Here is a 26,599-nt window from a genome sequence, read left to right on the forward strand (position 1 = left end):
GGCCCCTTGTAATGCTGTAACGGTGGTGCACACACTACGGTGAATTGCACTAACCAGGCCTCCCTTGTTTCCCACGTTTTCTTCCCTGGAGATCTACGCGGCACAGCTGTTTGCTCGATCTGTAACGGGAGATCCGAATGCGATAGAAAATCAATAACGATTCGCAGAAACCTCGGCTATTCAACACAAGAGATTTTCAACTGGGATTGCGATTGCTCCATGCTTAGGTAGGGACCGAGTGCGCCATTTCGGTCGAGTATCGCAAATAATTCATGACCCCACCTTGAGTCCAGGCTCGGCAAGGTCATTGGGGTCGAATGCAAAAAAAGACCACGGCTTTCTCCCCTCATCCTCCTCCCGAATATGCCTTTCGGATATCGGACAGTGATTACTCAACTTAATATACAACAAAAAGAGGCTGCGACCCCGCGTCATTGCAAACCCAACGGCTCTTTTTCGTTGCAGGTCTATGTTTCCTTCCTTTCGAGGCTTCAAATGTGTAACTCCACCCAACGGTCACCATTGATGTCGCCCTCGAACCCCCAAAGTGTATAGGATAAAGTAGCGAGCAAGAGTGCTTTGCATGTCTATCTGCCTGGGTCCCGACCCCAAACTTCCAGATTACGCCGGTCCCTTCCATGTCACAGAACAAATCCAACGTGCCTTGCTCCCGTCCGTCCGCCCGGTAGGAAGCGGCGCAGGTGGGCCGAGCCTGGGCCTAAGCCTGAGCCATCGGTGTCATGCGGCAAGGCCGTTGATTTGGCAGGTTTTCTGGGTTCAATGGTATGATTTCTGATCTCAACGGCCTTTCCCCTGGGTTTTGGATTCTCTGTCAACTCTTCGACTTTGCGATCTTACTGTAAGTCGCATCTCGTTCGGTCTTCGGATCCCGCATCCGTCAATCGTTGCAGCTGACATGGATTACTTACCCAAAAACCGCCAACTCGGTGATCATCTGCCTCTCCCTTCCGCGATGTTATGGAGTTCGGTTACCTGATCTGGACATATCATTTGTTACTGGTTATCCGATATCAGCAATGCTACAGTCACAAGCGAGAACCAAGTCTGTTCCCAAGAAACGGGCATAGTACACACCGAACATGGGCTGCATGCTGGTGGAACCAAACGTTATGTCACACGGGTATTGGCGATGCAACACCCGCGCCTTATCGATCCCCCAAAATACCGTCTCTTGTGCTACTACGAAGCGAGCCCCTGTTCGCGCATACTACAGTCCCGTGCGTAGTAAACCGGTACCTAAATTGAATACACCGAATTGCACGTTGGCTGCCACGTTTGCTTGAATCTTCAGCTGGTTGTAATCTGCTAAAGTAGAAGTCAATATGATTGGCGTACCGGCACCCAGTCAACCGGTCTTGCCCCAACTAAAGCACTTCGCGAAGACTCTCACTGGTGGTCTCAATTGCAGCAACCCCAAACCCCAACGTAAGACCTTAGAGAGTAAGAGAGAAAAGGTGACAGCGCACCCAAAAACAAAGCATGACGGGAGGAAAACATGGCAGTCAGATACCCTTTCTCCTTTTCGTTCCACGTAAGTCCGGTTAAGTCAGCCTGACCAAAGTGCGCCTATGCGCGCTTCTTTTTTAAGACCCCCATCCAGGCTAGGCGCGTGCGGCTACACAAGGCATTGTTCAAAGCCACGTGCTGACAGGGGGGAGGGTGTGGGTGATGCTGAGATAATGGCACCACTCAGGGGGTCTGGTCTTACTGTAATCGGCCTGAATTTCCGACGACGAACTGCCTCCTCCTACTTCCTCCTGTAGGGCTGTAAAAAGAAGGGGCGGGCATGCCGTGGGGACATGTTATTGCTGACACGGCCCGTGACTGTTTCTTTTCTTTCCCCCATCCTGCGCAGCCATATCCGAAATAGACAAGCCAACGTTGCGAACCACTAACGAGTCATGTTGGTGGGTGGGATGTATGGTGCGGCGTTCCGAACCCGTCATCGGGAAAGGGGCATTGGCGAGAAGAGTGGTCATGGTGATTGGGGCTTATAGGACTCCTCGGCTGAGTGCCTGGTATAAAGAGTCGCCATGCGAACATCTTTCGAATAGTTGAAAGTGAACATCAAAAACACAACCAAACAACCAAACACAAGACCAGAATATATTTCATAACCTCAACCTCAGAAACTCTCTCTTGCTACTCAAGTACTTGACTCGACGAAGTCCCGCAACAACAACAACACCCTCTTCCACAAATCTTACATGCCCTTCTCCCAAAACACCACCATGAAGTTCCTCGTCCTGATGCTGAGCATGGCCGCCGCCGCGGTGCTCGCCGCGCCCACCCCTACCGCCGCCAACAACGCCCCAGTCGCCCGGGCCGCCGCCGACCAGGCGCCCAAGTTCGAGCTGCCTCGCGCGGTGCTGCGGGATGTGAAGTCGTCCGATGGGGAGATGAGCCCGGTATGTATTCAATCACGCTTTCTTGTGCCCCACACACATTCTTGCCCCCTTTGAAACGTTGGTGGCATCGCTGCTGACGATTTGCCATCAGGATGGAAACTGGTCTCCTATCAAGCCGACGCCAGGTAACTAATATGTGGCTCCTTTCTGTTTAGGCTGGGAACTGGGCGCCAATCTAGATGTGTGCTTTTGCTATAAATTGGGCTGGTCTCGCGACAAATTATGGAGGCTTGAGTAGGCGTTGGGGGCGCGATTCATGTTGCTTGGAGATTCATCAATTTCAAGTCGTCTTTTCACATCTTAGCAATTCTAATGCAACCTTACTTCTTGATAACCGTGTGTTGTATCCCATCGTTGACTCATATACGTGATGAAAGTATTTGCCCCCTTGATTACCTACTTCTTAGCCCTCTTCTCGTCAAATCATACATCAATCCATAAGCTCACATGTTTCATCCCCAATCGCCCCAAATACTTAACTTCCAGTGCTCACCCCATCGTCAGACCCTTCCTGAGAAGCTCCCACTGCCCCCGTCTCGTCGGATTCTCAATGATGTCGTACATGGACACCCCATGGCCGCGGTACCGGTACCACCACGACAGCAGCAGCACCGTCTCCAGATCCCCGCCGCAGTCGAACAGCGAAACATCATCATCTTCATTATCACCAACATCGTTACCGTCTATTCCCTCATCCTCTCCGTTTCTGTCTTGTCCCCCGCCTTTCGGCAACCCAACCTCCCCCCAAGCCAGCGCCACGAGCGACCGCGCCTGCTTCTTCGGCCCGTCCCGCGAACTGGCCTCGTCGCCATCACTGAGAAGCACGACGGGCTGGGCCGCCGCCGCCGCCGCGCGGACGTGGATGGGCGTCGACGTCGGGCTCTCGATGAGGTTCTGGAAGGACTCGAGCGGCTGCTTGAGCAGCGTCGAGACGGACTCGAGCACCGAATGCGCCCGTCGGCGGTTCGGGGTCTGCGGGGCCGAGCGGGCGTCGCTGATACCACCGCGGATCGCTGTTGTTATCTTTGGAGGGGTATTGGCGACGACGGGGCCGTCTGTCGCTGCGGGTGCGTCGCTGGGAACAACGGGGACGATAGGGTTGGGCGGAGTTACGGAACCGTCCGCGGCTCCTAGCTTCCGGAAGGAATCGAGCGGTTGCTCTAGGATCGCGGAGACGGAGGCCAGGACCGTGTTGGCCCGGCGTCGGGTCGGGGGCGGATGACGCGGGCGAGCGTCGTCACTGCTGCTTGGAGTGGTGGGCATTGCGACGGGCTCGGGCACGGCAACGGCGGGCACGATGTGACTTGGCACGGGACCATCCACGAGCTTCCGGAAGGACTCGAGCGGATCGTCTAGGAGGGTAGGAATGGCAGCCAAGACCGACTCCAAGCAGCGCCCCACCCAGCGCGCCTGCTCCTCCGAAGCCCGGTGCGGCGAGTAAAGGATCTCGATGTCGAGGTCGCCGTCGTCTCCATCTTCTAGCCTCTCCGCTTGGTTCGTAATAACGGGCTTGGCGATGATCCAAAAGTCGGTCGAGTCGCCAATGCTGCCCTCGCCGGAAAAGTCGGCCTCGACATTCCCGAAGCGCATGGAATGGCCCGCGGCCTCGTAGTTCTGGTACACGAGGACCGACCCCAGCCGCGTCCACGAGGGCCAGTCGGTGCACCGCCGCGCAATGGAGCGGAAGCCGACGTGCTGGTGCGGGATGCCCGAAGTGGCCTGGTCCTGAAGCTGCTCGATCAGCGATCCGAACGTCATGGTCATCCCCTCGTCGGGGGCCTGGAGGGTCGCCCGTACGGGCAGCAGGTTCAGGCAGGGACCCGGGACCTGGAAGGCATGAGGGAAGGAGCCGCTGCTCCGGTTGGCGTTGGCGGCGCCGAAGACCAGGTCGCGCGAGCCGGTCGCCAGGTACAGGGCCGCGGCCCAGGCGGCGTTGAGCGCGCTCGAGGGGAGGCCGCGGCGCGTCTTGAGGTTCCGGGTCTGGGTGCGGAAGGCGACGGTGCGGGTGCGAGTGGCCCCGCGAACAGGAAGCGTTGGGGGCGAGAGGGTCGTCATGGACGATTGGCGTAGAAGCTGGCGCCAGTAGTCGTCGGACGAGGATGGCGAAGATGGCGAGCTGGAAGAAGAAGAAGAGCTGCCCACTTGCAGAACCCAGTCGGAGAACTTGGACGTGTCGGACAACAGTCCACCCTCCTCGCCCATGTAGGCAGCACGGAGATCCTGCAGTACGAGGCCCAGGGAGATGGCGTCGTACAGCACATGATGGATGTGGAGGTGCAGCTCGTTGCAGGAGCTGTTGCTGTCACTGTCCCCTTCGCCGTCGCTGTCGCTGTCTTCCGGGTTGTCTGTCTGAAGCCGGAACCGCGGGAGGTACCGGGCCTCTTCGATGCCCTTGGGCTGCACATGATGGGCATCGTCCCCTCGGAAGGTGACGGTGCGCACGGGGAGAGAGCGCAGGACGGCCTGGTACAAGCGTCCGCCTTCCTGGACGAAAATGGTCCGCAGCAGGGCCTGGCGCTGCACCACCTGCTCACACGCTCGGGCCAGGCCCGTCGTGTCGAGGCCCTTGGACAGCTTGATGACGGCCTTGTTGTGCAGGCTTTTGCCGTCCAGCTCGCTCACCGCCAGCATGAAGGCTTGGGCGTCGGTGACCGGGACCACGCTCTCGATGTTGTCGTGGTGGAAGCAATGATGCTGTGATGCCAGCTCCGCCAGGCGGTGCAGCTCTTTTATGGGCGTGGTGGTGGTGGTGGTACCCGCAACATCAGGCGCAGCAGTGATGACGCTCAAGTCTTTGGCCGGAACCGGCACTGGATCCTGACAGGCCAATGACGACATGCCGGAACTGTTGGGCGTGGGGGGACGCGAGATGACGGTAGCCAGGTCCGACAGCACGGGGGTCTTGAACACGTCGGCGACCGTTAATGAGAGGTGAGTCTCGCGCGCATTGTTGACGAGGCGCATGGCGCGGATAGAGTTGCCACCCAGGTCGAAGAAGTTGCCAGTCCGCTCAATGCTGTCGGCGGGCACCGACAGGACTTGCGACCACAGCTGACGCAGTTCGGCCTCGGTATCCGACAAGGCCCCCGTCCCGCCTACGGACGACGCCGAAGGGGTGTTGCTACAGAGGTCTTGCCAGGTGCTGGTGATGGAGCTTTCGTAGCCGACCGAGTGCTCCAACGATTTGAGGACATCTGTTGGGGCCGTGGTTGGTTTACCCAGTCGGGCCGTCAGAGCCTGCACCGATTGACCCGGGTGTTCCATGATACTGTTCAGGGCAGTGGCGAACATGGTTCCGACTTCCGCAGCATACGATATGGGAATCTTGGTTTCGTCGCACCAGATCCGGGCCCCGTACGTGTCTTGGTCATACCCGACGCCTATGGTGAGAGGATACTGTGAATACATCTGTGTTAGCGATTGATAGTCAAAGGGGGATGTGGCCTCAACGTAACAGCATCATTACTTACCTCAGTCGGGTTCTCTTCCACATCCAGATACTCCATCTTCATGTCCGAATCCCCCTCCACGTTTTCAGCGCGAGTGCGCGCGATAGTCATGGCCGTGTTGAACAGCGGCGCATCCTGGCCCATGCCCAGCTGGTCGTGCATCTCGCTCATGGGACACCCGCCGTTCTCGAGCACGGCCAACGCGTCGTCGCGCGCGCGCTCCAGGAGACGACTCACGACGGTGTTGGGACTGACGTCCAGGCTGCAGATGACCATGGCGAGGAGCGGTCCCAGGGTTGCCTCGCCGCGCTCGACGGCGCTCTGCTGGGAGAGGATGCTGCCGAAGCACACTGCTGACGAGTCCCCGTCTGCCGCTGTGCAGGCCTTCAGGACGAGGCCCCACGCTACCTGCACCAGGTTGGCGAGAGTGATGCCCTGCTGCTTGCAGAAGTCGTGCACACTGCGGGCGCCTCTTCGGGGGATGGCGTCGTGGAAGCTGCTACTGGGCTTCGTCGACTTTGAGGATACGCGCATGGCGGAGACGGGGACCAGGCAGGGCTCGACCCCGGAGAGATAGCGTGTCCAGTACTCGCGGGCCGACGCCCTGTGGCATCGATCCCAAGCCACGTACTCGCTCAAGTCCGGCCCCGGTGCGAGCGCCGAAGCGTCCGCGTACGCCTGGCGAAGCAGCTCGCCCAGGGCAGCCATGGACCGCTCGTCCATCAAGGCGTGGTTGATGTAGATGGTGGCGTAGACGACGTAGCGCGAGACGCGGGTGAGGTGTAGATGGTGCGGCGGCTGCGCCGGGGCGAAGTCCGGTTTGGGGAAATCGGCCCCCGGGCGCAGGCGCGACTTGACGGGGCCCTGCGAGATGGACGCCGCGACGTCCTTGAGGACGACCTGCTGGAAGGCGCAGGCCGGGTCGGAGACGGAGCCGAGGAAGAAGGTGCGCAGGATGGGCTGGGCGTCGCAGAGGGCTTGCCAGGCCTTGGCGAGGCGGTGGGGGTCGACGCCGTCGCGGTGGCTGTCGGCGGTGGACAGCTTGATCCGCGACGTGTTCCAGTAGGCATCGTTCTCGTATTCTCCTCCTTTCACCTGGGCGAATAGGATGCCGTCCTGCATCGAGGTGCACGGCAGGACGGATTGGACACCGGAGACCGGGATCCCCATGGACACGAGGTGCTGAGAGAGCACCTGCACACGGGGGTTTTCCGACTCGACCAGCTGCCTTTCACTCAGGGCAACCAACGAAGACTTGGAGGAATCAAGAGACTCATCATCGCCGACGTCTGTCGGGATAGAGTCGTTGTCACCTCCCTTATTGCCGAACTTTGGAAGCCACTCCCCGGCCGCCGCCGCGTCGGCCAGAGTCGCACTGCGCAGAAGAGTCGCCACAGTGACAAGGACGCCAGAACGGCGGCATAACGAGGCGATCCGCATGGCCGCGACCGAATCGGCCCCGAGCCTAAGCAGCGAGCTTTCCCGGCCAATCTGCCCTTCCGGGATCGACAAGACGGCCGCCCACGACGAGTGCAGCACCTTCTCCATCGCCGTGGCGGGCGGCGTCAAACTGTTTCGCAGCAGCGACCTCATGGCCACGCGCGCGGCCGCCAGATCCTTCGTGCCCACCCACTCCCTCAGGCGATTGCGATCCAGCTTAGCCGACGCCGTGCGCGGCAACTCCTGCACGACCAGCCACGCCGTCGGGACCATGTAGCCAGGCAGCTGGGCCGCGAGGTACTCCCTCACCCTCCGCACCTCTTCGCCGACCGCCGTCGCGCCATCGTTGGAGGAGGCGGCCGTCAGCACCTCCAGCACGCCGCCCCGGGGGAACTGGGACCCGGACAGCGTCAACACGGCGACGAGGTCCTCCTGGCCGTCGGGCCCGGCCTGGACCATGGCGAAGGCGCCCCGCGCCGCCGCGTGCGAGACGACGGCCTTCTCGACCTCCTGGAGGTCGAACCGCTGTCCGCGGACCTTGACCTGGCTGCTCTGGCGGCCGATGTACTCGATGCTTCCGTCGGCGTAGTACCGCGCCAGGTCGCCGGTGCGATACAAGCGACAGTCTGACGACGGGCCTGCCAGTCCTGCGACCTGGCGCTTCGGCGTCCAGGGCTGCGGCGGGATAAAGGACCCCTTCGTCTTGGCCTCGTCGCGGAGGTAGCCCCGCGTCACGCCGGGCCCCTCGATGACCAGCTGCCCCACCGCCCCGATAGGCGCCAGTTTGCTTATGTCGGCTTCGTCGGCGATCCAGATGGCGCACCCGACGGGGGTGCCGATGCTGTGGGGATACGGGCTGGTGCCGCCCGACGGCCACTCCGCCAGGCTGCTGCAAACCGACGTCTCGCTCTGGCCCCAGCCGTTGAAGAAGCGCACACCGCCAGCGGCCCACGTACGCGCCGCCTCGACATCCACGGCCTCTCCCGCCGAGCACAGCGTCTTTAAGGTGGGCATGTCGCGCGGCGCGAACAAGCGGATCACCGTGGGCGTCAGGATGGCGCACTCCACTTTTGATAAAGCCACGTAGTCGGCCAGGCCCGACGCCCGCGACTCGTCCGAGGGGACGCAGACGCAGCCGCCGGCGAGGAGGGTGCCGAGGGTCTCGATGATGCTGGCGCCCCAGACCGAGGCGGCGAACTGCAGGACCCGGACGCCGGGCGTCCAGCCGAGGCGGGTACCAAAAGCAAGCAGCGACGAGGCCAGGTTGCGGTGCTCGAGGACGACGCCCTTGGGGGCGCCGGTACTGCCGCTGGTGAAGAGGATGAAGGCGGCTTGCGAGGGGGGCATGGGTGGGCAAGGAGAACCTGAGAGCGTAGGGAGACGCAGATCGGAGATGGTTTGCCGGTCGACGATGAGGGTACTGATCGGCAGCAGGTCCCGGCCATTGCCCTCCTCCCCATGCTGCAGCGTCGAGGTGAGCAGCAGCTTCGCATCGCAGCTAGCGATGATGGCCGTCCTCTGCGCGGCGGGGTATCCGGGGTCGATGGGCACGCAGACGCCGCCCGCCTTCAGGACGCCGAGCTGGGCCACGGTCGCCCAGACCGACTTCTCGAACAAGAGCGCGACGGCCGTCTCATCAGCCGAGACGACCCCGCGCTGCCGCAGGCCCTGCGCCAGCGCGCCCGACAGCTCGTCCAGCTCCGCAAACATCAGGCTCCCATCGTGCGCCGCGATGGCCTCCTCGTCCGGCCGAGCGCGCGCCTGCTCCCCAAAGAGCTCGTGCAGGCATTTCGAGGTTGCGAAGTTGTCGTCGGGGATGGTCCCCGTGTTCCAGCCCAGCATCTCGCGGCGGTCGCGCACGCCGACGAGCGGCAGCCTGCCGACGACGGTTTCCTTCGGCGACCGGACCAGCAGCTGCAGGATGTGCTCGAACTGGCACAGGACCCGCTCCATCTGCGCCCGCGGCAGGACGGCCTCGTCGAAGGTGGCCTGGACCGCGATGCGGCTACTCCCCCCGTCTCGAGGGTGCACACCAACCCCAAAGAATAGGGCGAGCGGGTGCCGTGCTCGTACTCGTACCGCAGGTCGCGCCCGTAGGCGGCGTCATCGTCGCGCGCGAGGATGTTGAGCAGCGTCGTGAACCGCGAGGCCGCCGCCGCCGCCTCGCTGGCCTGCCGTATTTTAATCAAGCCGTACTGCAGGGCCGGGCTCGCCTGCGTCTCGGAGCGGTCGCGCGTGCAGTCCCTGATCAGCTTCTCGATGGTGCAGCTGCCGCGGTCAAACGCCATCTGGGTCGGGATGGTGGTGATGGTGGGGCCCAGGGTCGACTCCAGGCCCTTGAGCGTGGCGGGCGTCCGGCCCGAGTAGACGAGGCCGTAGGCGACGTTGTCGGTGTTGAGGTAGGAGGCGACCGTCAGGCCCCAGGCGACTTGGATGTAGGACGGGATCAGGGACGATTCGACTTTGTACAACGAGGCCTTGTGGTTGATTTGTTTGTGGATCTGCTGGGAGGCTTCGGGCGTGTAGCCGGGCTTGGTGGCGGGGAAGACGCCCGGTTGGCCGTGAAATTTGGCCATCCAGAAGGACTTGGCCGCCTCTTCGTCAATGGTGCGGCAGTGATCCGTGAAAAGGCTGAACTCGGCGTGGCTTGTTGTAGGCTCCTCGTGGTACACGCGCGAGACGTCGTTGATCATGGCTTGGAGGGAAACGGAATCCACGATGGCATGGTGGGCCACCAGGATGAACTTGTCCTCCACGATGGCTATCCGTAGCAGGCGATCGTGGAGGTGCATCTGGAAGGATTCCAACTCCTTCAGGTAATCCGCCAGGCCGTCGGGCTGTTGCGTGACCTGGAGCTCTTCTTCCACCACGACTTGCCGGAGCCCCAGCTCGCAACTGACGATCCGGGTGCGCAGGACCGAGTTGTCGGCCACTACACGGCAGACGGCTTCGCTGAACCGCTGCTTGTCTAGAGAAGGCTCCAGCGAGAAGACGAAGGTGTGGCTGTATGTCCTCTGGTCTACCTGAGCCATTGTGCCAACCTGGAGCGGCGTGCACGTGTAGACGTGCTGGATGGCGTCCACAGTCACTCCACACGACTCGGCTATCTCTTTGAGAACATGGCTTGGGATGTCCTCATCCATGGTTTGTTGTATGTTCAGATGCTGGATGCACGTATTGAGGCGATAGTATCAACGATTATGGGTAGTAGTAATCATTCGGGACGATTCAGGAAAACAAAACTTTCCGGCTCGCTCAAGTGCAAACTGCCATGTTAGCAGTGAGATAGAACCAGCCACAGCAGCCAAGGTATGTTTTTACGTCCCCAGCTCCCGAGTCTGTTCTCTTGGCATTGGCTTGTTATGGTAGCTGCCGATCCGATCTGACACGACACGACCCAAACATCAAAGGGAGCCAGGCGATTGGGAAAACGTCTCTCTGGCCGTCGTGCGGATGCGTCCGAGCCATTGTGAGACAAGTCACGGCGAGACAACAAGATGAAGCGGAAGCCAGAAACTCAATTGCAAATGAGCCGCTTCCAGAAGATTGCGGCGGCTTGTCTCAAACCGGTGATCATCCGTCCTGAGAAGGTTTACCGGGTATAAAGGCAGAGGTGGAAGCGGAGGCGGAGGCGGAGGCAGAGAGAATCGGTGAAATGAGCAGCAGGTGGCTGCATGTGGCCAATATTATATCCTCCAAGCCAACCCCACCTTTCTGTTCGGGGGCGTCTTTTTTCCTGGGACGTATCATTCTGATTCCGTGTCTTGGAGTCCCTAATCAAGCAATGTCTCAAGTAAATGTCCACATCGCCTTCGAAATCTGCATCTCTGGCCCCATGTCTCACCTATACACCCGTCGAAGATGTCATTACGAACCCAAAACTCTGGGCAGAATGCCGCATCCTTACGACATGCATTTCTTAGATCCGATTTGACTTGAAACCGCCCAATTCAACACATGCGGCAAGATAATGCAGATGCGGATTCTTTGTGCCGGGCAGCAGGCCTCGAGGGATAGCCTCATTGAAGCTTTAACTAGCGTTGTTTCCCTCGGGAATTTCTCCTGATTCCCACATGGCTCCATGTTGGGCCCTATTATGGCTGAGACAAGCCAAATAGGCAATGACCAGCCAACGATAGAAGAACAACAATCAATGGGCGGATCGGGCCTTCCCATACGAGCGATCCCGTTATCCCCTTCTCTACTAGACTAGGGCTTGCATCAAATAACTAGGATTGGTAACTCTGAGTCCATGTGCAGATCTGGGTATATAGGCTTTAGGGATCGTGTGTCCCTCTTCGATGTGACTTACTACCACTGCCGCTCTGCATGTGTGATTGACCATTGCGTACCTAAGATACCCATATCATCACTTTCCTATCACGACGAACCCGGATTACACGATTAACGATAAGCTACAATGGATCCCACAGCACCATTGGCGGTAGTCGGCTATGCCTACCGGGCCCCCGGAGTCGGGCGCAAAGGCCTTTGGGAATTCCTTGCCGAGGCCAAGTCGGCATGGTCCCAAGGCGCCCCGGCGGACCGATTTAACCACGAGGCCTTCTATCACCCCGAGAACAAGTCGGGCTTTCACAACTCCCAAGGCGGGCATTTCCTGCCCGACGACATATACGCCTTTGATGCCTCCTTCTTCAACATCAAGGCCGAAGAGGCGCGGTCCATAGACCCGGAGACCAGACTTGTGCTGGAATGCGCCTTTGAGGCGGCCGAAAGCGCAGGGTAAGTGACCTTCGAGCACAGCGAAGAAAGAGGAGTGCCATGAAATCTTGTCCCGGATGTACATTTGCTGATGCCGGAACCCTCCCCCCACAGCCTCACCCTCCCCGCCCTCGCCGGCGCCAACGTCGGCGTCTTCGCCCAGGCCACCTTCTCCGACTACAGCGCGCGCCTGGCCGAGGACCTCGCCACGGCCAACAAGTACGCCGCCCTGGGCCTCTCCCCGGCGCTGACGGCCAACCGCCTGTCCTACTTCTTCGGGCTCACGGGCCCCAGCCTGGCCGTCGACGCCGCCTGCGCCGGCAGCACCTACGCCATCCACCAGGCCTGCCACAGCCTGCGGGCCGGCGAGTGCGCGGCCGCCCTCGTGGTGGCGGGGAGCGTCGTCTCGGGGCCGGAGATGTGGGTTTCGTTGGCGGCGATTGGGTAAGTCTGCTAGCATTGCTTTAAATGAGAGAAAAGTTCGGTGGCTGAGAAAAAGTGACATATTGCAGTGCGCTGTCCCCAGAGGGCAAGTCGTTCGCCTACGACTCGAGAGCGTCTGGGTTCGGTCGGGGCGAGGGCGGTGGGTGCCTCATCATCAAGCCCCTGTCCGACGCCATCGCCTGCGGTGACCCCGTGCGCGCCATCATCCGGAGCTCGGCGTGCAACCATTCGGGGCGCACGCAGGGGATCACCATGCCGTCGCAGATGGCTCAGCAGCGCCTCCTGGCGAGATTGCACGAGTCTGTCGGGCTGGATCCCGGGGACACGGCATTTGTCGAGGTAAGAAGATATAGGCCAAGTCTACCCGACCATGGCGAGATCAATTCAGATTGTTTTGATTTGGTGACAGTGTCTCTAATCATACAATAGGGCCACGGCACGGGGACGAAGGCGGGCGATCCCATTGACGCCGGAGCGGTCATGAATGTGATTGCCAACTCGACGGCGCACAAGGACATGACGTATATCGGGTCGGCAAAGTCCAACTTTGGGTCAGTAGTTTCTCGTGCCTGTTCCTGTTTACTCTCACTGTATGTCACATGAAGCTGACTTCTTGCAGCCATCTGGAAGGAGCAAGTGGATTGATCTCCGTGGTGAAAGCCGTCATGATGCTGGAGAAGCAACGCATGCTGCCCAATGCCAACTTTGAGAAGTTCAATCCGGAAATCGCACACAATGGGCGCCTGGCAGTAAGTCGCAGAGCCCAAAGCAGAGCCTATGACCTGTACCGTTTGCTCCAAGAGGAATCCTGCCCAGCTGACGAAACCGGCCATCACCAGGTGCTAACCGAGCCCATACCCTGGCCTGCTACCAGATCGAAAAAGCGCGTTTGCGTTACCAACTTCGGTGAGTAAAGTCGCAGAATCTTCTTCCAACTCACGCTTCACAACAACCACTGAATGAACTGCTTCTTTAGGATTCGGTGGCAGCAACTCCGCAGTACTCCTGGAGCAGTACGCGGTGCAACCGGAAACCAACGGCTGCACGGCCACAGCGGCCGACGAAGTTTCCATTCGAACGGAAAAGCTTGTGGTCCCGATCGTCAACGGCGACAGCGCGTCCTCAGAGAAAGAGACCGATTCCGACAGTGGTGTTTCGCCCGCATCGGCACAAGATCAGAAATTGTTTGTCTTTTCTGCCGCCTCTTCCACCAGCCTCGCAGCCTACGTCCCGTCCCTCAAGGACCACCTCGCCCTCCACCCGACCTCGTCGAGTTACGTGATGGACCTGGCCTTCACCCTAGGCCAGCGCCGAACCCATTTCCCGCGCCACCGGATGGCCATCACCGCCAACTCCACCATCACCCTGGGCGACCAGCTGCTCTCCACCCCGAGCAAATCGGGCTACACCCGCGACCCCCTGCCCGTCTTCATCTTCACCGGCCAAGGCGCCCAGTACTTCCGCATGGCCGCGGGCCTCGACCGGTACCCCGCCTTCTCCGGCGCCATCCAGCGCGCCGAGCGGTTCCTGACGGAGCAGCTCGGCGCCCCCTGGTCGCTGACCGCGGAGCTGGCCAAGGCCCAGGCCGCGTCCCGCATCGACGGCGCCGAGATCTGCCAGCCGGCCTGCACCGCCGTGCAGCTGGCGCTGGTCGCCCTGCTGCAGTCCTGGGGGGTGGCGCCCGCGGCCGTCGTGGGGCACTCGAGCGGCGAGATCGCGGCCGCGTACGCGGCGAAGCTCATCTCCTTCGAGGCCGCCGTCGCCGTGGCCTACTTCCGCGGCATCGCCGTCCAGGAGGTCATTGCCGAGGGTCTCGAGCAGGGCGCCATGCTGGCGGTCGGGGTCGGCGCCGAGGAGGCCGCGAAGCTCATCGACGCAGAGACCGAAGAGGGAGGGGGCGCAGGGTACGTGACGGTCGCGGCCGTCAACAGCCACAACAGCGTCACCCTGTCGGGCGACCTGGACGTGATCGAGAACATCCAGGAGAAGTGCCAGGAGCGCGACGTCTTCGCCCGCCGGCTCAAGGTGGAGATCGCGTACCACTCGCGCCACGTCGAGAGCGCGGCCGAGTCGTACCGGCTGTCGATCCAGCCGTTCTGCCTCTCGAGCCAGCAGTCGCCCGAGCGGGAGTCGGCGTCCAAGTCCAAGCCGGCTTTCCTGTCGTCGGTGACGGGAAGGCAGGAGGTCGCCGACACGGTGGACGAGGCGTCGTACTGGGTGCGGAACCTCGTCGGCACTGTGCAGTTTGTGAAGGCCCTGGAGGCTCTGTCCGAGTTCACGGGTCAGCAGGATCAGCCTGTGCTTGCCATTGAGCTGGGACCGCACTCGGCGTTGAAGACTCCCACCATGCAGACCATGGAGACCCTCAGGGCCAGGGACCCCCAAAACAAGAGGCCTGCTCTCACTTATTGCCCCTCCCTTCTGCGTGGAACCCCGGCGATAGATGCCATGCTGGACCTGGCGGGTAAGCTCTTCGTCGCGGGCTACGACATCAATCTCGGGGAGGTCAACCAGACCTCCGACGCCCACGCAAAGGTGCTTACCGACCTACCGGCCTACGAGTGGAACAAGTCGACCCGGTACATCCACCAACCCCGCATCGCGACGCAGAAGCTGCTGGGCGGCGAGGCCCCCCACCCCCTCCTCGGCTCCCGGAGCCCCTACACCGACGGCCACGAGGTGGCGTACCGGCACGTCTTCAACCTCGACGACCTGCCCTGGATCCGCGACCACAACATCGCCGGCGAGGTCCTGTTCCCCCTCACCGGCTTCTTCTCGCTGGCGGTGGAGGCGTTCCGGAAGCTGGACCGCGGCGGCGGCGGCGCGGAGGGGGCAGTAACAGTAGACCCGACGACGACGGTGCTGGTGCGAGAGTTCCATATCATGCGCAGCCTGAGCATCAAGGAGGACGAGCTGGTCGACCTGACGATCAAGCTGCGCCCGGCCGACATGGGCACCGAGGTGGCGTCGGCGACGGTCTGGGCCTTTGAGGTGTCGTCGTGGTCGGGCGCCACCCACGGCTGGACGGTGCACTGCCGCGGCCTTGTCGAGAAGGAATCTGGCGGCAGTGGCGGCGGCGGGGAGACGTTCCTCCAGGAAAGCCCGACCGTCCGGGCCGCGAGCGAGCTCCTCCTGCAAGAGCAAAAGCAGCCGGCGTCGCAGTTGCTGGACCACGAGGCCGAGTACGCCCTCCAGCGCCAGAACGGCGTCCTCTACGGTCCCAGTTTCCTCTCGACCCTCGAGATGCGCCAGCTCCCCGGCGCCGTCATCCACAAGCTCCAGCTCCGCGACATCATGGCCGGCGTCGGCGGCCGCTCCCCTCCCCCATCACCGTCGACCCGCCCACGCTGGACTCGTGCTGCCACGCCATCGGCGTCATCCAGGAGCTCGAGGGGCCCCGCCCCGTCCACGTCCCCACCAACACGCACCGCTGGCGCCTCTCGCCCGCCATGCCCCTGGACGCGGGCCGGGAGCTCACCGTCGTCAGCCGGAAGATCTCGCACGACCTCAAGTCGGGGAACCTGCACCTCAGCATCGTCGTGTTTGATCTATCCAACGGGTCCCCACGGCCCGTCATGGAGATCGACGACATGGCGCTCAAGACGATTGTGCAGGTCGGCGACGATCGCCTGCTGCAGGGGCTGCCCAGGACGTACTTTATGCGGTACGCGCCCCATGTGGACTTGGTGCCGGGGGCGGAGCTGGCGAAGACGATCACGCCGCCGGCGGCGGAGAGGGAGGAGCTTCAGGCTATACGCGACATGGACACGGTCTCGGTTCACTTCTTGCGCCGGATGTTGAACAGCGTGGACGAGGCGGCGGATGAGAGCAGCAGACCGCCTCATCTTGCCAAGTTCCTGGCATGGGCCCGGCGCTTATTGGCCCGGCAGCCTCTGGTTGAAGGAGAAGAGGCAGACGTAGAAGCACTCATCAAGAGCGTCTCCTGCAAGAGCGCATCGGGGGAAATGCAGTGCGCCGTCGGCGAGAAGCTCCCCGCCATCATGCGCGGCGAAGTCGAGCCCCTCGAAATCATGCTCGAGGACGGCCTGCTCACGCGCTACTACGAGCAGGACCCGGCCACCAAGCGCGCCACGCTGGCCCTGGCGGGCTACGCCGCCCTCCTGTTCGACTGCCGGCCCGAGCTCCGCATCCTCGAGATCGGCGCCGGCACCGGCAGCGCCACCCTGCCCGTCCTCGAGGCCATGCTGGGCAATGACAATGTGAGTGGTGGGCGCGTCCAGTACACCTTCACCGACATCTCGGCCGGCTTTTTCGAGAACGCGGCGGCGAAGCTGCGGCGCTGGTCGAGGCACGTCACGTACCAGAAGCTGGATATCGGCAAGGACCCCCTCACGCAGGGGTTCGTCGCGCAGAGCTACGACCTCGTCATCGCGTCCAACGTGCTGCACGCGACGCCCGATATCGTGACCACGGTCAAACACGCCGGCGCGCTGTTGCGGCCCGGCGGCAAACTGGCGCTGTTGGAGCTGACGCAGGCCTCGATCCCGTCCGTGTTCCCCTTTGCGTCGCTGCCCGGGTGGTGGTTGTCCGAAGATCAGTACCGGTCCGTCGACGGGCCGTTGCTGACCAAGGACTCCTGGCACGCGTTGTTGGGGGAGGCTGGGTTCAGCGGGGTGGATGGGTATGTGGACGACTACCCTGGGGAGCCGGAGCAGTTCGCTACGGCCATGTGGTCTACCAGGCGGCATGTACCCGAGTCATCGGAGAAGGCGGTGGGGTGTTTCAGCATCTGTCCCGTCTCGACGGCTGGAAGTCTGAATGCTACTGCGGCATTCGCCGACAAGATCTGCCAGGAGCTGGGGCAGCTGCCGGATGTGGAGTCCCGCGTGTCACAAATCCAAGACAACCCCATTGCTACCGATCCGAAGAAGACGACCTGCATCTTCGTGGACGACCCGGAAAACAGCATCTTCCGCGACCTGTCCTCGGAGCAATTCGCCTCCCTCCAACACGCCCTGCTGGAAGCCGCCCACGTGCTCTGGGTCGTCCCCGTCAACGCCCATCCCGACGCGGCGTTTGCGACGGGTTTCCTGCGCACGCTTCGCATCGAGGACAGCGCGAAGGCCTTCGTGCTGCTCGAACAGGCCACGTTGGACGGGGCCGGCGTCGATGCGATCGTTAACCTGGCCCGTCGGCTGGGCGACCCGGACACCCTCCACGAGCAGGAGTACTGCATGCGCGACGGCATGGTCCACGTCCCCCGTCTGGCCCCGCATGCGCCGGCGGACGAGACCTTCGCCATCCAGGCAGGCGTGGTCGTCAAGGAAGAGACTAAATTGTGGGGCGAGACGGAAAAGGCGCTCTCCATGACCGTGGATGCCGTCGGCAGCCCGGACTCCATCTTCTTCCGCGACGTGACGAGCGAGGTCTTCCACCAGCCCCTGGCCGGCGACGAGATCATCATCCAAGTGGGCGCCATCGGCGTCAACTTCCGGGACCTCCTGCTCGTCCTCGGCTCCCTGCCGTGGCACGCCCCCGGCTTCGAGGGCGCGGGCGTTGTAATCAAAACCGGCCCCGACGTCCAGGACCTGCAGGCGGGCGACCGGGTGTTCTACGCCATCGCCGAGGGCGGCATCACCAACTACGTGCGCACCCCCAGCGCCATGGCCCACAAGCTGCCCGAGCATCTCGACCCGGCCGAGGCGGCGTCCATGCCCATCGCCTACTGCACCGCCCTCGCCAGCCTCGTCGACACCGCCCGCCTCCAGCGCGGCGAGAGCGTCCTGATCCACGCCGCCACCGGCGCCGTCGGCCAGGCCTGCATCATGCTGGCGCAGCACCTCGGCGCCTCCGAGATCTTCGCCACCGCCGGCACACCCGAGAAGCGCGCCTTTCTGACTGACACCTTCGGGATCCCGCCGTCCCACATCTTCTCGAGCCGGAACGCCGAGTTCCACTCCCAAATCCTGCTGGCAACGAATGGAAGGGGCGTCGACGTCGTCGTCAACTCCCTCAGCGGCGAGCTCCTGGCGCAGTCGTGGGCGCTGACGGCCCCGCACGGCCGCTTCGTCGAGCTCGGCAAGAAGGACCTGTTCCAGAACAGCCACCTGGCCATGCGGCCCTTCCTCCAGAACGTCAGCTTCCACAGCCTCGACGTGCGCATGGCGGAGCGGGCGCGCCCGGGCGCGATGCGGGGCTGGCTGGCCTCGATCGCGGACCTGTACCGGAGCGGTGCGATTCGGCCGATTCAGCCGGTCACGCGGATCCCGATCGCGCAGATGGCGGCGGGGCTGCGGAAGCTGCAGTCGGGGCAGAATGTGGGGAAGATTGTGTTGACGCTGGGGCCCGAGGCGACGGTGTGGGCGGAGAAGCGCAGTCCGCTGGCGATTACTGCTGCTTCGTCGTCATCTGGGAGGACGACGTTGCTGGCGCCCGACGCGACGTACCTCATCACGGGCGGGACCGGTGGAATTGGACGTTCCCTGGCCGAGTGGATGGTCAAGGAGGGCGCCAGGCACGTCGTCCTGCTCGGACGCAGCGGGTCGTCGAGCCCCAAGGTAGCGGAGCTGCTGGCCCGGTACGAGGGGACCGACGTCTGCATGCGGGCGATTGCGTGCGATGTTGGCTCCCGCGAAAGTCTCGACCAGGCCCGGGAGGAGATGAAGGGTATGCCGCCGGTGCGGGGTGTGGTGCATGGAGCTCTGTACTTGCGCGTAAGTCGAACATTGCTTGTATGAGTACTTACACTTTGAGGGAGAGCTGCTAACCAACGTCGCTGACAGGACGCCATGTTCCTCAACTCGTCCTTCGAGGACTACCAGAACATTACCCGGCCCAAGATCCGCGCGGCTTGGTCGCTGCATGAAATGTTCCCCGACCTGGACTTCTTCATTTCCCTGTCGTCGGTCGACGCCATCATCGGCCACTTCGGCCAGTCCATGTACGCCGGCACCTCGGTATGTAATATCATCCCCCTCAACCGCTTCGAACCCCCCGTTCTAACACGAGATCACTCGCAGACCTTCCTCGACGCCTTCTCCGAGCACCGCCTCCGCCGCGGCCAGCCCGCCGTCTCCATCAGCCTCCCCGTCGTCGAGGGCGTCGGCTACGTCGCCGACCGCGGCATCGCCGACCGGCTCAAGGGCTCGCTGGGCCTCAGCCTCGACGAGGCCCAGCTCCACACGCTCGTGCGGGCCGCCGTGCTCGGGCCCTCCTCCCACCTCAACGTCCAGGGCCGCAGCTTCTCCTTCGTGGCGACGCCGACGCCCGAGGCGCTGCCGTGGGAGCACTTCCACCCGCTCCGGGCGATGCGGCTGCGGGGCGGCGAGGAGGGGGCCGATGGGCAGAATAGTCAGGGCCAGATGATGGTTGCTGGAGGGGCGATGGGGGCCAATGGGGGAGGAGGGCGGATGCGTCGCCCGAGGCTATGATGGAGGCGTTGCGGACCAAGGTGTCTATGGTTACCATGATGGACCGGGAGGAGATCCTGCCGGAGCGGAGCTTGCGGCATTACGGGCTTGATAGTTTGGTGTCGGTGGAGTTGCGGAACTGGATTCGGCGCGAGTATGGGGCTGATTTGGCGCTCAAGGACATTGTGGCGGCGCGGCACTTGGATGCGTTGGCTAAGGACATAAGGGCACAGATGGCCTAGATAGACTTGCTGTCCAGGAATTATTTTGGTTTATCACTGTGAAATATCGAACGATTATGGTTATGCGTTAGTTGGTGTGGGTTCAAGTGGTGTATTGTGCTGTGTCCTATCTACCGATGGCGATGGCGGGGATTGCCATCTCCTTTTGTTCGAGGGGCTGATCCGTGCACTGCACGTGATGCCCTTTTTTAGAACTGCTGGTAACCCCTGAACTAGCTTTACCAACAATAATGCCATACCTATAATTCGAATTTTTTATCCAAAAGGAATCGAGAACAATTCAATTATCAAAATATCGAGTGATGTCAAAGATTGAGTAAATATGGGAAACATGAGTAGGAAAACATGACCAACTGACGCGAACTGACGAGCAGTGATCCGAAGTTCGTCCCAACGTAATAGAAAGAAATTCCAAGGAAATTTGTGTTCAACACTTCGCGTAGAATCATTAGCAATCGTTCCCATTCCTCCATGTATATCAAAAAGTCCGCGTAGAATCAAATATCGCCTTCTTCAGGCTCCTCTTCGCAACCAGCCCACAATGAATCAGAGTATGCCCCAGCAGCTCTGTCGTCAGAGTAATCACCATGAGTCATAGTAAAGGCACGGAATGGCTCGTCCTGGCGGGTTTGGTCTAGCCATCGTGTCATGGGAAAAGTGTCGTGTGCAGCAGTATTGGGGGAGTCTCTGCCGTTGTATAGGTTGAATGCATGAAAGGGTTCGTCTTGACGGTTTTCGTTCAGCCAGCGACCCATGGACAAGCACGCGTCAGTAGCAGCTGGGTCGCCTCCGATGTGGGCGACTGAGCCGTATACCGAATGAGATGAGCTGTACGCGTGTATGTTGTCAACATGGTTTCCCGGCGTTGCTTGATACGATGTGAAGCTCCCACTATCCATAGTTGGAGAGGCATGGGTGCCCACTGGACTCAAGAGGCGGGGCATATGAACTCGCTTTGGCTTGGTCTTCCGAGAGGGCTTCCTGGACGACGAAGGCGGGTTTTGTGCCTCGCTGCTGGCATTGACATGCCCGCCACGGTGCTTTCCTTGGTTCGAGCTGCCACAGTTGAGCTTGGTAGCCTGTTAATGTTAGTTTCTTCGTCTGGAGTGGAAGAGAGGGACGGTCTTATGTCAAAGAGAGGTGACTTACACCGCGTGTGTCAACATCTCGGTCCGTATTGGCCTGGTCAGATGAGGTGGAAGCAACGTCTCGAGGAGACATTCTCGGATCACGGAGCGTATGGAGGGTTGATGTCAGTACGGAATCTTCTTGATCTGTGAAGGATTTTCCAGATTGCGGGATGAGTTGGACCGTTAGCTTTCATAGAGATTTTCACAACTATATATATCAGTTCCGTTGCCTGTCAGTAACACGGAATGCTTCGACAGGACATGGACCTGTTTGCTTTCACTACTATACATCATGCATGATATTCTAGATTTCTCCAATAAGGGAGCTTGCTCGGTGTAGACGATGTCTGGGTTTCTAGACTGACCCGTGGCCCGCCCTTCGCTGTTAAGATTACTGGTACGTACCAGAAAGAAATTCTAGACTCGACCAATCAATGAAGATACCACCCCTACCTTTCAATGTAAAGTAGGCTGTGAAGTAGATGCTATGAATTGGGGTGGAAATTTTAGATGTGTCCAATCAGGAGAGCTCAACACCCCGGCCGCTCAAAGGGCAGGAAATTCTAGAGCCAACGAATCAGCACAGGGCAATCGGATCGCGCATAAGCAGCCTGTTGTACTGATAGAGCCTCAGGCAGCTTCCCACCCAACATAAAAATGGCAGAAAGCCCTTCGCCAAAAGTATCTTGGCCCTTCCCATTCCCATCCCAACAGCAACAAACAAGTTCGGGTCACTCTTGCCAACATTATTATCCCAGCTGCTCCTTTTTCTTCTTCAATACCAGCACACTCGCGTCACTGAATGCACCCCTCGACGCCATTTCCTTTTTCCCCATTCGACTTGGGCGTCATCTCTTTACCAGCTGCCCCTCGTTGTCGCCGAAACCTGCAGGGTACCAGCCACGTAGGTCAAATCCGGGTGTTTACAGCTGTGTATGACTTTGGCATCGCATTAAGTCACGTGAACGCATTTCTTCACTCTTTCCTCAAGTCTGTTTCAGCACTACGTATATATTTCCCACCTAACAGTACGTATAACAGCCTTGTTATACGTGTCTCTACCTAACACAATTTCCCCAATCAACGGCTTGGACCTCAACGACCACGAACAGCATGGACTTCAACTGGGACCCTCATTTGGATGAGGTTCGAAACTTGTATATCGTTGAGAGAAAGTCCCTCAAAGAGATCCAACAGACATTCAAGCAAAAGTATGGATGTACAGCAAGGTGCGCTTGCCTCTGATCCCAATCTTTCGCAAGCCGATGGATGCTAGCCAACAGTGTTTCAGCCAGAAGCAATGGACTCAGCAGCTAGGCCGATGGAAGTTGAAAAAGAACCTGTCGGAGAAGGATTGGAAATACGTCTCCCATGTGACCAGGAAGCGAAAGGCCATGCATAAGGACAGCCTTGTGTTTGTGTCCGGGGTACAGGTTCCCCAGAAAGGATCAAAACGGGCTGGAGGAACCACAGGTTCGCTCTGGAAAGACCCTCGTATCGCATATGTGCGTCCACTCCCCGATTTTCTGAAAGCAATGCTCATTATCTTCCGCGAGGAAAAGTCACTTATGCTAATGTCTTGCAGCACCAAGCCCAGAGATCCCATCCGACGTGGTGATCTCTGTGTCCACCCCTGTCTCTACAGCTATTACCGTGGAACAGAACTTGCGTTGGCTGCGATTTCAATCAAAGCTCAGCGACTGTATGTTGTTAAGTCAAGGCATTGGGGCCATATGCTAACGGTTGGACGAAGTATTCACTTCGCACGAGAATAGAGACCCATCTTCCACTCGTCTTGCCCGTTTCATCACCAATTCAGACATCATGAACCTTAATCTAGACCCTAGGTTCAGTGCTTTCGAAAGGATTATGCATAACTTCGACTTCCCATACCGCGACATAGCTTGTCACATGCCTGATGAAGCCCCAGACTCCCACGACGAACGGGCCTATCAAATCGCCCATGGCCAGGGGCTGAACAGCCTCCATGCCGTCATGGAAGTGTTGACTTTCCTTCTTTCTAACAACATGTTGTCCGAAAAGCTCAATCATGATGCGGAAACATACGACCGTTGTGTGATAGGTATCTTTGAGTGGTACTTGATGATAGGGTCCTCTTTCAACGGTATCTTTTTTACAGAAGACCGGACCTTTCAAGCCGTTCTCGAAGAAGCTTTTGCTAGCATCATTTGCTCGAGCCGACTGGACCTCCTCAAAACTTTGGTCGCGTTTCATCCGGGTGTGAAGAAGCTTTTCAACAGATCAATCATTCGCGAACCAGGATTTCATGGAGCCTCGTCGCCAATCGAATTGGCACTGAACAATGGCGATATCAGAACAGCAGATTTCCTTTCGTCACACGGCGCTACTATTGACGATACTGGCATCAACACTATTCGCTACATTGAAACAAGTCGCAGTTCACCTTATTATTCTTGGAGAGTACACAATACTTTCGAGACTGTCGATTGGATCTTGGCTCGATGCACAAAAATAAGAGAATCCAAGCTTTTGAAAATTCTTGCCTGGCTAGACGATGGCCAACGCAATGAAACGACAGCCGCTTTGGTTCTCGACAAACTTTGGCAGATCGAAGTCTCCACGGATTTACGTTCGCCGGCCTCTGCCTTGCTCTATGCAATCCGATTCAACAACCAAGAGTTCATTGAAAACATCGTTCCTTGCGGGGCCAGATTATTACAAGACGAGGTACCTCAAGGGTACGACATAGCTTTATCTACAGCCAAGTCTTGGGTACACTTCATGCCGCTTGGTGAGGCTACATATAGCCTGGACAAAACCATGTTCCCAAGATTGTTAGAAATTGTGTCCCGAGCTCAGGATCCGCAAACCCCAAAAATGCTTTTGGGGGAAGCCTTGATAACTGCTGCGGCAGTGGGAAATCTTGACGCAATAGAACTGCTACTGGAAACGACCGTGGATGTCAACTGGTGGTCTAATTATTTTATTGGGAGAAGGTATGGCAAACCTGCCATTTTCGAAAAAGAGACATCCCAGAAGAAACGGACACCGTTGAGGGCAGCACTAGCTCATCGCCAGACCGGGGCGATTAAGTTGCTGCTCCAAGCGGGGGCCGAGGTTCAGGAAGACGACATCATGGAAGCTATCCGGCAAGATATATTCGACCAATTCCAGGACCTTCTGGGATTCCGTATAGACATGACAAGCTGTTCGCTGTTGTCTCTTGTACAGAACGACTGCCTTCGCTTTCTTTCTAGCATCGAACTCGTAAATCTCACTTGGACCGAGAATTGCGGAGGAGCAGAAACTGCACTCGCCGACGCCATCGTCATGGGTAGAACAGATCTCGTTGACTGCTTGAAAGAGCATGGATCTTTAAGGTACGATCCGTTTGCTTTGATAGCAGCTGTTCTTGCTGCGCAATCCTTGAGGGATCGCTCGACGATTGAATACATGCTTGGCCTCCGAGAAACGTCATTGAGCAATGATCATACGAGTTCATATCTTGAGCTGGCTGCATTTTTTATTGCAGTTTCGTTCCAAGATATCGAAACGCTCAAAATGTTCGAATACTCAGGGCTTTTTGAAACCTATCAAGCCCATATTTCAGGAGAAAGTCACTTGTATTTCGATAACATCTGGGGCGTACGTTGTCTCCTGGCAGGATGGAGTCGTTTTTTCCTTGATGAAGCCTACTATCTCAATGAGCTTCACTACCAAAACGGATACCACAGGGTGGAGACCATATTATCCACTGCAGAAGACGCTATAGGTCATGGCATTGCGTCATTGTTGGGATTAGCAGTAGGAATTGGAGCCAACCAAGCCACAATGGGGTTCTTGCTTCAAACACTTCCGAAGCCTAGCGCCATAGACGTTGTCATTGCCCTAATGAACTCTTACGAATCTCTCAACAACTTCTCCGGTTCCTCACATATTCCGATCGACCCGCGACGCATCCATGATTTGATAGATCTGGCCCCAGATGTCAAATATTGGAAGCACACTGAGTATCCCACCCTTCTGCAAGCGGCTATTGAGGCCGGATTTGATTGTGTCGCTTTACGCCTTCTCGAAATCGGTTCAGATGTGAACGCCCTCCCGCCAACTTTGGGCCAGGGAAGAAACGCACTGCAGGCTGCTTGCAATCAAGGTAGCTTGAGTCTTGTCCAGAGGCTCCTTGAGGCTGGTGCGGAGGTGAACTCCCCCGTTACAAATGACAACAATCCCACTGCGCTTCAGATTGCTGTCATGATTGGGCATATTCCGTTGGCTACATTATTGCTCGATAGTGGCGCCGACTGCAATAACACTTCCTGTTACGAGGGAACTGCAATAGAGTTTGCTGCTGAAAATGGGCGAATTGATATGATTGAGCTACTCCTAGCAAGGGGTGTTCAAACTACATGTACATATAGGTGGCAGTATTTTCGAGCGATCCAGTCTGCCTCCGAAAGGGCTCACCATGTAGCCGAGACCATTTTAAGAGACCATAGGCCGTGGGACCAAGATGATTGGAAGTCGTTTGAAGAGACTTGTATTTGTTATGCAGGGACCTACCGGTACATGCATGGCGACTCTGAGTTTGGAGTTCATCAAAGGACGTGTCCAGTCTCTCTACGCTCGTTTCACGAGGGAGGATCTAAAACGAACGAACTAGAGCCTCCAGACTCCCTGTATCAGGGTGTTGGTGTTAACTCGATCACAATAAACTCACCGCTCACTGTCGCACCTAGAGAGCGAATGGAGGCTTCTATCGACTTGATGGAATACGAGCTAGACTCGGGATCATGCGGTACCAACAACTCAACTCCACGACCTCATCTCATCGACTTGGACGAGCGACTCTTCAGTGCAGAAGACAGTATCAGTGGACAGCGGTTCTCGTTGGGGCCACCACAACGATTACCCGACGGCCTGTTGAATGAAGAAGCCGGAAATGATGACTGGCCGGAGGACTGGGTAAACTTCGACCCAATGGACACGAGTACATAATGATGAAATCGCCAGTATTTCTCATTTATCGTCTACTGACTGCTTCCTCTCATCACAGTGTGAAAGCTGGAGAGGTCTCGAGTTAGACCTCACATTGGTGCTTCAGCAAGCCACCGGATACTACGAGAAGGATTATTGAGTTCATTATTTTGTTGATCGGCAGCCTTGTACTCGCTCCTGATGGTTGTAGCTGCCTGATTTCTGGAGTTTACGGGATATTTCCATCTTTTGGCGTTTTGTCTTTAGCTCGGTTTAACAGAATGAATAGCGGCCTGATAAACGAGGACGACATAGGATTTGATTGTGATGTATTTTTAAAATGCAATTTGTGTACAGTGCGTGGAGTGGCTCCGCGATGTAGCAATATGTCACACGAGAAATCGCGTGCGATGGTAT

General features: G+C 58.8%; 5 protein-coding genes across 5 annotated transcripts; 3 read left to right on the forward strand and 2 right to left on the reverse strand.

Moving 5' to 3' along the window:
* Positions 1–2,252: 2,252 nt before the first annotated feature.
* On the forward strand, positions 2,253–2,562 carry PG985_010473 (uncharacterized protein; the record flags this gene model as incomplete). The annotated part of the gene is made up of 2 exons (XM_066830241.1): positions 2,253–2,429; positions 2,521–2,562. The coding sequence occupies 2 exons, from the start codon at positions 2,253–2,255 to the stop codon at positions 2,560–2,562; spliced, it is 219 nt and encodes a 72-aa protein (XP_066680923.1).
* Positions 2,563–2,918: 356 nt separating this feature from the next.
* PG985_010474 (Nonribosomal peptide synthetase 12) lies at positions 2,919–10,461 on the reverse strand (the record flags this gene model as incomplete). The annotated part of the gene is made up of 3 exons (XM_066830242.1): positions 2,919–5,825; positions 5,900–9,307; positions 9,352–10,461. 3 exons carry the CDS (start codon positions 10,459–10,461, stop codon positions 2,919–2,921), a joined length of 7,425 nt encoding a protein of 2,474 aa, XP_066680924.1.
* A 1,277-nt stretch (positions 10,462–11,738) lies between these two features.
* On the forward strand, positions 11,739–19,875 carry PG985_010475 (Compactin diketide synthase; the record flags this gene model as incomplete). Its single annotated transcript, XM_066830243.1, has 9 exons — positions 11,739–12,061; positions 12,155–12,484; positions 12,553–12,823; positions 12,914–13,035; positions 13,104–13,233; positions 13,324–13,390; positions 13,461–15,787; positions 15,868–19,158; positions 19,228–19,875. 9 exons carry the CDS (start codon positions 11,739–11,741, stop codon positions 19,873–19,875), a joined length of 7,509 nt encoding a protein of 2,502 aa, XP_066680925.1.
* A 718-nt stretch (positions 19,876–20,593) lies between these two features.
* Positions 20,594–21,317, reverse strand: PG985_010476 (uncharacterized protein; the record flags this gene model as incomplete). The annotated part of the gene is made up of 2 exons (XM_066830244.1): positions 20,594–21,175; positions 21,246–21,317. 2 exons carry the CDS (start codon positions 21,315–21,317, stop codon positions 20,594–20,596), a joined length of 654 nt encoding a protein of 217 aa, XP_066680926.1.
* A 1,022-nt stretch (positions 21,318–22,339) lies between these two features.
* Positions 22,340–26,203, forward strand: PG985_010477 (uncharacterized protein; the record flags this gene model as incomplete). The annotated part of the gene is made up of 3 exons (XM_066830245.1): positions 22,340–22,455; positions 22,518–22,928; positions 23,074–26,203. 3 exons carry the CDS (start codon positions 22,340–22,342, stop codon positions 26,201–26,203), a joined length of 3,657 nt encoding a protein of 1,218 aa, XP_066680927.1.
* Positions 26,204–26,599: the final 396 nt, after the last annotated feature.

Source organism: Apiospora marii (genome assembly GCF_038362585.1).
Source record: "Apiospora marii strain CBS 49790 chromosome Unknown utg000007l_segment0_segment0, whole genome shotgun sequence".
In the NCBI taxonomy this organism is placed as follows: Eukaryota; Fungi; Ascomycota; class Sordariomycetes; order Amphisphaeriales; family Apiosporaceae; genus Apiospora; species Apiospora marii.